This window comes from Eubalaena glacialis, unplaced genomic scaffold (genome assembly GCF_028564815.1).
Source record: "Eubalaena glacialis isolate mEubGla1 unplaced genomic scaffold, mEubGla1.1.hap2.+ XY scaffold_474, whole genome shotgun sequence".
NCBI lineage: Eukaryota > Metazoa > Chordata > Mammalia > Artiodactyla > Balaenidae > Eubalaena > Eubalaena glacialis.
Window position 1 is genome coordinate 165,014 of NW_026871378.1, and position 12,202 is coordinate 177,215.

General features: G+C 42.4%; 1 protein-coding gene across 2 annotated transcripts in view; it reads left to right on the forward strand.

Annotated features, from left to right (window-relative positions):
• Positions 1–58: 58 nt before the first annotated feature.
• The window catches only part of LOC133083663 (heparan-alpha-glucosaminide N-acetyltransferase-like), a 41,505-nt gene continuing 29,361 nt past the window's right edge, over positions 59–12,202 (forward strand). Inside the window, exons 1-4 of one of the 2 annotated variants that reach the window (XM_061179768.1) lie at positions 59–245; positions 7,413–7,528; positions 10,950–11,086; positions 11,304–11,425. In XM_061179768.1, the coding sequence (XP_061035751.1) occupies positions 59–245; positions 7,413–7,528; positions 10,950–11,086; positions 11,304–11,425 (562 nt within the window). Of the gene's footprint in view, positions 246–384; positions 569–7,412; positions 7,529–10,949; positions 11,087–11,303; positions 11,426–12,202 lie in introns of those variants that run through there. The other variant, XM_061179769.1, reaches the window with a different exon arrangement.

Sequence of the window (12,202 nt, forward strand, 5' to 3'; positions counted from 1 at the left end):
GCCCCCGCTCCGCCCCCGCGGTGGCTCGCGCACCGCCCGTGGGGCCGTGCGCCGGGGGATGACGGGAGCGCGGCCGTTTGCGGTCGAGGAACGTGGGTCCCGGGAGCGTGGCGGCGGCGGCGGCGCGGGGGCAGCGGGCGGCATGAGCGGGGCGGGGAGCGCGGGCCGTGCGCTGGCCGCGCTGCTGCTGGCCGCGTCCGTGTTGAGCGCCGCACTGCTGGCCCCCGGCGGCTCCCCGACGCCAGGTGAGTGCGCCCTCCGGCCGGGCCCGCAGGGCGGCGACTGTCCCCTCCCCGGGGCGGCGCGCGGGACAGCTCGGGAGGAGCAGCGCCCGGAACTCGCGTGTCGTTTCCGCCGCGCTGTCGTGGCGGGGCCGGGGCTCGTGCACGGAGGCCGACCCGCGGGAGGACGCAGGAGGGCGGGAGCGGCGCTCCTCGGGCTTCAGGGAGTGCCTTTGACCCGGAGACCTGTCGCCCCCGAATGCAAAGCTGATCGGAGCCGGGCAGGCGCCCCCCTCCGTCCGCCGCACGGAGGGGTTGCGGGGGACCCCGCTGGAGCCGCGGCCCGAGTGCGCAGCCCCGTGCGCGGCGGGACGGAGAGGCCGGGTTGGCTGCGCTGGGCTCCGGGGTCACCGCGGCCCGGGCCAGGGGCGCAGCGGGAGCGCGCGGGAGGCGGCGGGCGCGGGAGCTGGTGGCCGAGGCGCGGGGTCGGATCTCGAGCGAGCCTCCCCGGCCCGCTTGGTGGTTCCGCTTCCATGATGACGGGCGGAGCGCCGCGGCCGCGGTCTGCAGGGGGACCCCAGACGAGGTCGGCGGCCCGGGAGGACTCGGCGGGGCCGGTGCTCATGTCCGGCAGGGAGGAGAGGAGAGCTGAACCTCGGCTCAGCGAGCGTTTCCCCAGCTTGCCTGGTCTCCTAGCTCGCCAGGGAAGTGGGAAAAAAAAGGCAAATTCCAGGGCCTCCCGCTAGACCCTTTGGACGAGGACCCAGGGCCCTAGAAGATCTCAGTCCCAAGCCCCTCCCCAGGGGATGCTGTGGTCGGAGGTGGTGGGATCAGCGAAGGGCAGCACACCCGGTTCGGTCAGTGTTGGGGAAGGTCTCCTTATCACCTGGGTAGCTGGGGGCCACTTGCCTCTGCTCCCTTCATCCCATCACCTTTGTATCAGAACGCGGGGGTTTTGGTGTCAGCGTATGTGGTTCAAACTGCCCCTCCTCCTCAATCAAAATGTTGTAGGGAGAAGACAAGATCAATTTTGAAAAAGCATCTTAGCTGATTACGTTTAATACAGTGTCTCCCCCGCCCCCGAGCTCAGTCTCGTCACTCCCTCCCTTTTATAATCGAGGAACAGACCTCAAGGGGTTACATAATCTGCCCTGTCACAACTTGTCAGGGACAGATCCCGTACAACGCTCTATTTTTGTGCTTTAGCATCAGTTAATAATGATAATTATTGTAGGAAAAAGGTAAGTTTCTGAGCAGTGATTGTGTGTAGTGAGGGAGAACATACTAGTAGCGTTCTGAAGCCATCCACTCCAGAACCTTCACAGAGCAGTGTTGCCAGGTCAGCCAGGCTTTTAGTGCCACCTGGAGGCCACCTTTGGGCGGGACAGATTCCTACTAAGAACTCCACCTTTATATGATTTATGGACTCAAGTTTACTTGAAAAGAAAAAAAAAAAGTTAAGTAGACTATGTCTTTGAAAATATGCTCAGCAAAGACACTTACGAGCAGGGAGCTAGAACCAGAAATTAAATATTTGGAAATGAAGTAGAAGCCTAATATGCGAGCAGTACAGTTACTTGGGCACTATTGAAACGTGACTTTGTTTGGTTTATTTCCTCACCAAGACATTGTAGACAGGAAGAGGGAATTGTCGTATGTAATGCTCCTTGAGGCTGCCCTGGTATTTCTTTTTTTAAAAAAAAAATATTTATTTGTTTATTTGGTTGCACTGGGCGAGTTGCAGCAGGCGAGCTCCTTAGTTGTGGCATGCAAACTCTTAGTTGCAGCATGCATGTGGGATCTGACCAGGGATCGAACCCCGGGCCCCCTGCATTGGGAGCACAGAGTCTTAACCACTGCGCCACGAGGGAAGTCCCTGCCCTGGTATTTGTAAGTTCAGCTGTTGGCAGCTTTTTCTAGAAACTGAGCATCAGTTTCAATTTCGGCGTCATATTGGATGGCTTAGGAATTTCGTCCTTTGTGTTTGTGTGTGTGTGTGTGTGTGTGTGTGTGAGTGATACAGAGTACAGACTCATTGGGTTTTTAAAAAATTTATCGTATTGAACTATAGCTGATTTATAATGTGTTAATTTCTGCTGTATGGCAAAATGATTCAGTTATACGTATATATACGTTCTTTTTCATATTCTTTTACATTGTGGTTTATCACAGGATACTGAATATAGTTCCCTGTGCTCTATAGTAGGACCTTGTTGCTTATCCATTCTATATATAATAGTTTGCATATGCTAATCCCACAGACTCATTGGTTTTTTAAAAAAATGCTCAAATAATGCAAAAAGGTACAAAGGTGTCAGAATCCCCTGGCCTTACACTCAGAGTGTCTGTTGCTGTTGTTTTGGGGAGGATAGTAAGTGTTGATGAGGGTGTGGAGAAAAGGGAACCCTCCTACACTGTTGGTGGGAATGTAAATTGGTGCAGCCACTATGGAGAACAGTGTGTAGGTTCCTCAAAAAACTAAAAATAGAACTGCCATATGATCCAGCAATTCCACTCCTGGGTATATAACTGAAGAAAATGAAAACATTAATTCAAAAAGATGCGTGCACCCAATGTTCATAGCAGCACTATTTACAATAGCCAAGATATGCAAACAACCTAAGTGTCCATCAACAGATGAATGGATAAAGAAGATGTGGTACATATATACAATGGACTATTACTCAGCCATAAAAAAGACTGAAATAATGCCATTTGCAGCAACATGGATGGAACTAGAGGGTATTATGCTAAGTGAAATAAGTCAGAGAAAGGCAAATACTGTATGTTATAATTTATATGTGGAATCTAAAAATAAAAGGAATGAATATAACAAAACAGAAATAGACTCACAGATATAGAGAACAAACTAGTGGTTAGCAGTGGGGAAAGGAAAGGGGGAGGGGCAAGAACAAGGGTAGAGGATTAAGAGATACAAACTACTATGTATAGAATAAATAAACTACAAGGATATATTGTATAGCATGAGGAATATGGCCAATATTTTATAGTAACTTTAAATGGAGTATAATCTATAAAAATTTTGAATCACTATGTAGTACACCTGAAACTAATATATTGTAAATCAGCTATACCTCAATTTAAAAAATACAAAAAATAAATCATACTGGTTGGGCAGAGATTCTGATTTAATAGGTCTAGGGTGGAGCCAGGGCATTGGTATTTTTTTGTTTTGTTTTATTTTTAAATTATTTATTATTTATTTGTTTCTGTTATTATTTTATTTATTTATTTATATTTTATTTTTGGCCGTGTTGGGTCTTTGTTGCTGCATGCGGGCTTTCTCTAGTTGCAGCGAGCGGGGGCTACTCTTCATTGCAATGTGCGGGCTTCTCATTGCGGTGGCTTCTCTTGTTGTGGAGCACGGACTCTAGGCACACGGGCTTCAGTAGTTGTGGCATGTGGGCTCAGTAGTTGTGGCTCCCGGGCTCTAGAGCGCAGACTCAGCAGTTGTGGCGCACGGGCTTAGTTGCTTCGCGGCATGTGGGATCTTCCTGGACCAGGGCTCGAACCCATGTCCCCTTGCATTGGCAGGCAGATTCTTAACCACTGCACCACCAGGGAAGTCTGGTTTTGTGTTTTTTTTTTTACCTTGCCAGGTAATTCTGATCAGCTAGCATTAACCCTTCATACAACCTTATATAAAATAATATTGATGACAATTAAGAGCTTTCAAAGTCTGAAATTCACATGGAAAAATTAAGCATGAAACAAGAACCATATTCCACCCACCGCTGAAGACTCATAGAAGTATGAATAAAAACAGTAGTTACTACAGCTCCGAAGGGATGATGCTGTATAGAACAATTACGGAGGAAAAGGTCAACAGCTAGTGACTATAAATTTGCAAATGGAAGCTCTCAAACCTGAACAAGGGAAATGAAAAAGAGAAATACTTGAAAACATTATGACAAGTATGACAAAGGATTTAATATCACAGGGGCTAAGTGGTTAAATAAACATTCCAACATTTCACAGGAAAGGAAAGTACTGATAGTCAACATTTGGAAAACATGTTCAAACTTGATCATTGTTAGTTCAGAACTGAAATAAGAAGGAGATTATATTTTCTATACATCAGGCTAAAAAGCAAGGGGAAAAAATTGAACTGGCCCAGCTGCTAGGGAACAGATCTGCTTAGTCTCAGGAGGCTGGGAGCATAGAGGTTAGGTGCTGGCCAGAGTGGTGGGTCAGTCTGGTGGGTGACCTCTCCAGGCCTCCCATACCTCATCCCGAGGCTGGAGACACCAGCAGCTGTTTCACGAGGCTGTTGGGACCTGGAGCACAGTAAGTGTGTCGTTTTCTGTGTCACCTGGGAGCCAATGAACAGCACAGTCGTCTTTATAAACCGGCACAGCTAAATTGGGAGAGGAATTTGGCTAAACATATCAAAAACTATTTAAAAAGCTATTTTTGGTTGAAAATTTCACTCCTGGAAGTTCATTCTTAAGGAACTATGTTGAAAGGAGAGCATGTTGATTTTCAGATGTCTATAGCGCCATTTTTATATAGGATATAGCATCATTTCTTATAATTGGAAGAAAGGGGAATGGGGGGAAATTGGAAATAAGGTTAAATGAAAAGAGAAGAAACAACTTTTCAAAATAGTTAACCACATGTTCCTGATTCTGACGAAGCCCATGTTGTCCCCTGCATTGGTTGGATGTGGCCCAGATCATTATAATCATCATTTGTCGAACACTTACTTTGTTTGAGGTTCTGTGTCAAGCACTTTGCTTGTGTTATCAATTTTCGCCTCCCCAGCAGTCCTCCGAAGCACACACTGTTATCCCTAATTTATTGATGAGGACGCTGAGGCAAGGTGGGGTCCAGATTCAAGTTGGCCCAACGTGGAGTCCACACACTTAACCCACCATGTTATACTCCTGGTCTCAAACGCTGCTTCCGCTGGCCGCTCGCCATAGGGCGACCAAAGAACAGAAAAAGTGATTGATAAAGCTTTGTTTAGCCTGGAGGGGAAAAAAAGCTTCAGTAGATTATTAAAAGTTATATACTCTGTGTTTTGTCTTCACTGAGAGCTAAATAAGGGTAAATTAGGATAAACGCTAAAAATGAGGGATTTAGGCTGGCTGCAGTGAAGAATTTTCTGAATTAACCAGATGAGGTACCGGGGAGCCCTGAATTAAGCTTTCATATTACAAAATATAAGAGGCTAGATTATTACCTTTCTGGTTGTGTTATTAAATAGTTTCCCTTAACCCTTACACTGTTGGTGGGAATGTAAATTGGTACAACCACTGTGGAGAACAGTATGGAGGTTCCTTAAAAAACTAAGACTAGAATTACCATATGACCCAGCAATCCCACTACTGGGCATATATCTGGAAAAAACCATAATTTGAAAAGACACATGCACCCCAATGTTCATTGCAGCACTATTAACACTAGCTAAGACATGGAAGCAACCTAAATGTCCATCAACAGAGGAATGGATAAAGAAGATGTGGTACATATATGCAATGGAATATTACTTAGCCATAAAAAAGAATGAAATAATGCCATTTGCATCAACATGGATGCAGCTAGAGACTATCATACTAAGTGAATTAAGTCAAAGACAAATATCATATGATATCACTTATATGTGGAATCTAAAAATAAATGATACAAATGAACTTTTTTACAAAACAGAAATAGACTCACAAATTTTGAAAACAAACTTATGGTTACCAAAGGGGAGATGTGGGAGGGGGAGGAATAAATTAGGAGTTTGGGATTAACATATACACACTACTATATATATGTATATATAATAGGTAATTAACAAGGCCCTACTGTATAGCACAGGGGACTCTACTCAGTATTCTGTAATAACCTATATGGGAAAAGAATCTGAAAAAGAATGGATATATGGGGACTCCCCTGGTGGCGCAGTGGATAAGACTCTGCTCCCAATGCAGGGGGCCTGGGTTCGATCCCTGGTCAGGAAGCTAGATCCCACATGCATGCTGCAACTAAGAGTTCGCATGCCACAACTAAGGAGCCCGCCTGCCGCAGCTAAGGAGCCCATGTGCTGCAACTACGGAGCTGGCGAGCTGCAACTAAGGAGGCCACCTGCCGCAACTAAGACCTGGTGCAACCAAATTAATTAATTAATTTTTAAAAAAAGAATGGATATATGTATATGTATAATGGAATCACTTTGCTCTGCACCTGAAACTAACACAACATTGTAAATCAACTATACTCCAATATAAAATAAAAAATTAAAGAAAGTTTCCCTGTTTTTCTTTTGCCTAGAAGCTAGATGGTAATTTCTCTTTCATATAGTATAACAGATATAAATGGCCCAGCTGATCTGGATGAAACACTTTGCTTTAACTTTAGCCAATAATAGTTCACTGTTTTCCTACCAAATTGGCAGACTGAAAGGTAGAAGATGCATCATCCTTATGGGACCCTAAGAACATCTGGTAAAGTGATGAGCTCTAAGCCCAGGGAATATGGAGCAGTGGCTCTTTCTGCCCTTCAGACTTACCCTCTCTCCTTCCCCGCCTCACGTCTGCCATGGAAACCAGGAGGTGCAGAACTCCAAACAAAAGTGATATCAGGCAGAGCTTCTCGGACTGTAAAGGGCGTGCAGATCCCCCAGGAACACTGCTGTTCTGCGCGTCCTGACTCCCTAGTCTGGGGTCCTGCAGGTTTTAAGAGCTGCCGATCCCAGCTCAGAGCTGAGTGATGTGGGCCAGGAAACTTGGAGCTTCGGAATCACGCAGATTGGGTTCACGTCAGTGATTTCACTGAAGAACTCTGTGGCCATGGGCAGTTACGTAATTTTTGTGAGCCTTAATTTCTTCATCTGTAGGATGGAGAAAATACCTAGCTCATGAGGTTGTCATTATTATCAAATAGAAGTTGCGTGGAAACAAACTCGGTGCCCCTCATACCTTAGTACTTGGTGACTGTAAGATGTGAATGGTATTGATTGAGTCCTCGTTTGTAGTAGAGGCATGTGTGTGGAAGGGAACTGGGTGTGTGTGTGCATGTGCACATCCGTGTGGACACGGCATAAGGGGCGAGAGACCCCAGGCATTTGAGAAGCTCTCTTGGGAAGCCACTTTCCACTCTGATGCACTTTGTCTCTGACACATCTTTCAGGTGCCTTCTTTTTCTTTTTCTTTTTCTTTTTCTTTTTCTAATTCTTACCAGACTTAGGAAACAAAAGGCGCTTAGAGCTGAAGATGGACCAGGCTTTGCTGCTCATCCATAATGAACTGCCTGGGACAAACTTGACCGTCTACTGGAATTTCGATCGCTGTTATCACGTAGGTGCCGCGTGCTTGCTCACAGTTGTGTTTGCTTTGGGGCTAGTTTGCTATGGCCCCAGTGCTGTCAGACCTGAAGCCCTTCACATGTTAGCTTCAGCTTTACAGGGGAGGAAACAAACAGGCTAGACAAAGACTCAGAAGAAATTCCATCACGGAGGATGCCTAGCAATGGGCAGCATCCTTTTTTTATCTTTTCCCTGCCCATCTTTTTCAAACCAGTTTCTGTGATGAGCAAAATTGATAGACATGTTTTTTTTGTTTTTCGTTTTTTTTTAATGCGACAAGCATTCTTTCATCCCACAATAAGAGCATAAACCAGATCCGGGCCTCTTGCTCATTTCTGCCACCTCTTATAGCCTGTACCCTCAGAGCCATTAATCAAGGGGCCTAGAGTGTGACAGGGCAGCCACACCACTGGTTTTCAAGTTGCAGAGGGGTGATGCACTAGGATGGGGTCTCAGCAGGATATTCACAATCCCTTTTGGAGTCCATTCAGTTTGATCCCTTATGAAGCCTGAAGTGATAGACGTGTTTTATTTGACTCCTCTGCCCACTGCATAACCCTCCTGCTGGACAAGAGAAGGAAGGAGTGAGACACCGGGGGGCAGGGCGGGGCGGTGAGGGCCACGGAAGGCTTACGCTGAGGCCCTTCTGACGATAAAGGATTTTATCTGAAGGTGTTGCTCCTATGCTAGACCTTGTTGCTTTTTAAGGACAGGGCTATTCTTCCATGTAAAATGAAATAGTCTTTATTTCCAAATTAAGAGCTTCAATGTACCACCTTCAGAGGAGGAATTTTAATGGATAGTGACCTGTTTAGTGTAAATAGCTTTTTAAAAAAGAAAACAAATTTAAAAAGTCCCCAGTGTGGGTATCAGCTAGAAGATGATGGAGCAGTACATGACACCTCCTGTAAAGTTAAGTGAAACACAGAACATCGGTAATATTAAAAAGGTAGGTCAAGACCAAGAAAAGGTTTATCACAAGAGGGACCTAAAAGGACCTTAAATTAAGTAGAAAAAATAGATAACTTCAAAAATATCTGTAATGTATTTAAGAAAACATCAATCACGTGTTGTCAAACGAGACTAAACACAAACGGCAGAGATTATACTTTCTGCAATTTCATATCTCTGCATAACAAAAACAAACTAATAGGAGAGAGAATACAGACATAAATGTCATAGAAAAACCAAGAGACGGTTTTCTAAAATAAAAGTCACACATACTCAATAATGGCCTGTATGGGAAAAGAATCCAGAAAAAAGAAAAAGAGTGGATATATGTATACGTATAACTGATTCACTTTGCTGTACACCTGAAACTAACACAACATTGTAAATCAACAATACTCCAATAAAAATTTTAAAAATTAAAAAATAAAAGTCACAATTGATAAATTATTGATACATTTAAGGGAACAATGGAAATTAATGAAATTAGAAATTATATGTCAACAGAAATTAAAATAATTGTGGTCCAATGAACAGTTAAGACTGATCAATTTAAAGTACAAAAATTGATTGATTTCCTTCAAAAAATATAATATGAAGATTGATTCAAGAAATTGAGGACATAAATAGATCAGCAACTGTTTAAGAAATCTGGAAAGTTGTAATGAATTTCTCTACCTCTAAATAGGTCATTTTTTCCTGCATTTTCAAATAATAAATAATTCTTAATCTATATTAACTGACCCTAAATATAACAACAATAAAAAAAATGATGGCTTGGTATCTGATTCGTTCTGCAGGGTGTTGATTTTAAAATCTAGCCAAGACATGATAGAAAATGCAGGTCAATCTTTCTAATTAATGTGGGTGTAAAAATCTTAAATAAACTATCAGGTAGAATAAGTTGGCATATTGAGAGATTTATGATGACTTATATTTTCATCTTGAGGAATCTGTAAGAGGTCGTATATATGGACAATGATAAAATTTTAATGGGAAAATTATAGGCTAAATGGAGAAATAGCCAATGCACGCTGATGTGACACCTAAACGTAGGAAAAATGGCAATACTTCCCAAATTAGTTTATACATTCAACACAATTGCTTGTGGATACTTTATAGAAGCTGCATAAAAATAATTCCAAAATGTCTATGAAAAAATAAGTGTGCAAGAGAATCAGAGGATGGCCCAAAAGGAGAACGGACAGTACGGAGACTTGCTGTGCCAGATAAGAAGTATCACAGAGCACAGTCGTGAACGTAGCCAAAAAAGAGAAATGAAGACCAACAGGCCAAACGAAGTATAGGAAGTAGAATCTAATTTACGTAAGAATTTAACAGCTAAAACCATGGGAAAGGTATTTAGAATTATGGGATACCATCTGTCAAATACCCCAAGTGGATTCAAGTAAAAAAAAAAAACACCCACAAATTTAAAACATACTAAAAAAATGCAGAATACATTTTTAAACTCATGAAGCAATAGAAGAAATAACAAACCAGAGTAGTATGACTCTGTAAAACTTTAAAAACAACAGAACATAATAAGATGAAAGCACTAGAGTGCGGAAGTGTTTGAGAGAGTTAGAAGTTTAATGTTACAGTGTACGAGGACAGATTTCTAAGATTCTGTTTGAGGGAACTGAGTGTCTACCAGGTGGTTCACACCATAAGGAACATAAAAGAGCAAAAGAAAATTGAATTATTTAATCTACTTGTAATTTAAAATGTAATCTTAATGCTGTGGTATCATAAACACCTAGTACCTGAACAAAAGGAAGAATGATACGAAGTCCTGGTAAGGCTGATGAGAAAAAAATCTATTGTAATTTTTCTTATGTGAGTGCTATTTGGCCACGTGTAACAAGAACCATTAAAATGATTATTTTTTTAATCCAGTAATCTCATTTTTGGAAATTTGTCTTAGGGAAAGAATTTAAAGGAATAAAAACATCATGTGTAGATCTTTTAAAACAATATAATTTATATAAATTATAAATATAAGTAGATTTATATTATTATATATTATATAATTAAATTATATATCTTCCAAAACAATATAATTTATATAAGTTATATAGAAAAAGATAAAACGAGCTTTGAAAGCAGCCTAAGTATTCATAGCGATAGTATTTGATAGAATATAATGCAACCATTAAAAATTATAAATATGCAAATTGGGTAGAATCATGGAAGTTTATTTGTTAAATAATATTAAGTAAAACCATAGAATGCAAGATTAAAGGGATGCTGTATTTGTTAATTATGTGAAGAATTTACCTATGAATAAAGATTATGTAGTTCCATAGCAACACCTAGTTATGTAGGCAAATTTTACCTAAATCATTGAAGTGTAAAAGTTTTCTATAAGTATGAAGGAAAAGTTATCTCAGGTCTTCAGTTGGATACCCAACAACCACAGACTGTCAAACCCCTAACACCTGGCCTGTGCTTGGATCGTGTAGTGCCTGCTCCAGGTCCTGGTCGACGTCTCCCAGAGCAGGAAACCCGGGGAGCCCAGCATTGAGGCCGTGGCTGTGAGCACCCAGCACGGATCCATCCTGCAGCTTAATGACACCGCGGAGGAGAAGCAAGTTTGTAGGTTCGTAGCTGCTATGATGTGACCTACTGACACCTGCACGTTCTCGCTACTATTTTTTTCCTGTTTGGGTTTTAGCTTCTTCTTTCAAAATATCTTTCTGTGTCTTCCCTGGTCTGCACCCAGGAATGCCTATCACTCTGCCTGGGTGACATTACCAACATCCAACTGCTTATTTCCTAACCTAATGATGTTTCTTCATTTTACCTAATCTTTGTAGGCTGGAATACAAATTTGGAGAATTTGGAAACTATTCTCTCTTGGTAAAGCACACCCATGATGGAGTCAATGAAATTGCGTGTGACCTGGTCGTTAATGAGAAGCCAGTTGACAGTAACCTTCGTACGTACATGCTCTTGGTTGATTTTTATGTTTTAAAAATATTTATTTATTTATTTATTTATTTGGGTGCTCCAGGTCTTAGTTGTAGCATGTGGGATCTAGTTGCCTGACCAGGTCTTAGTTGTAGCATGTGGGATCTAGTTGCCTGACCAGGGATCGAACCTGGGCCCCCTGCACTGGGAACGCAGAGTCTCAGCCACTGGACCACCAGGGAAGTCCCTCTTGGTAAATTTGCATTTTCAACGGTTTTAGTTTTTGAGTACTGTTTGCGACATTTTGGGTAATTTAAATCCTGGATTATAGGTTGTCTGTCTCACTTAGTTGTGGCATATTTGTAATGTATTTGTTGTGTCATTGGTGTAGACTAAGAAAATTATGTGACATACCAAAAATTATTTGATGTATCAACATATTCTCATAGTTGTTATTTACTGTATTATGAAGTATAAATAAGCCAAAAAAATTAATGCAGTGGAAAGAAACTAGAAATAAGACAGTTGACTGTCAGGTGTCTTTCTTTGTTTTAGGATTTAGGGTACAGTGTTTCCTGTATGTGTCTCTGACTGTCCAGAGGTCCCCTTGGGTTCAGGAGGGATTGTTCATTCTCTAATAACTCCACTGGAGAAAATCTGTCCCTCCAAGCCCCCAGTAGATAGTATCAGGAATCCCTGGGGCTGTTCCAACAGTAAGTACTGTTCACAGTGACGCTGTTGAAGACTGTCAGAAGAACACTGGTAAGAGCCAATGTGAAAGAGCCAACGCGGGATGATTTAATCA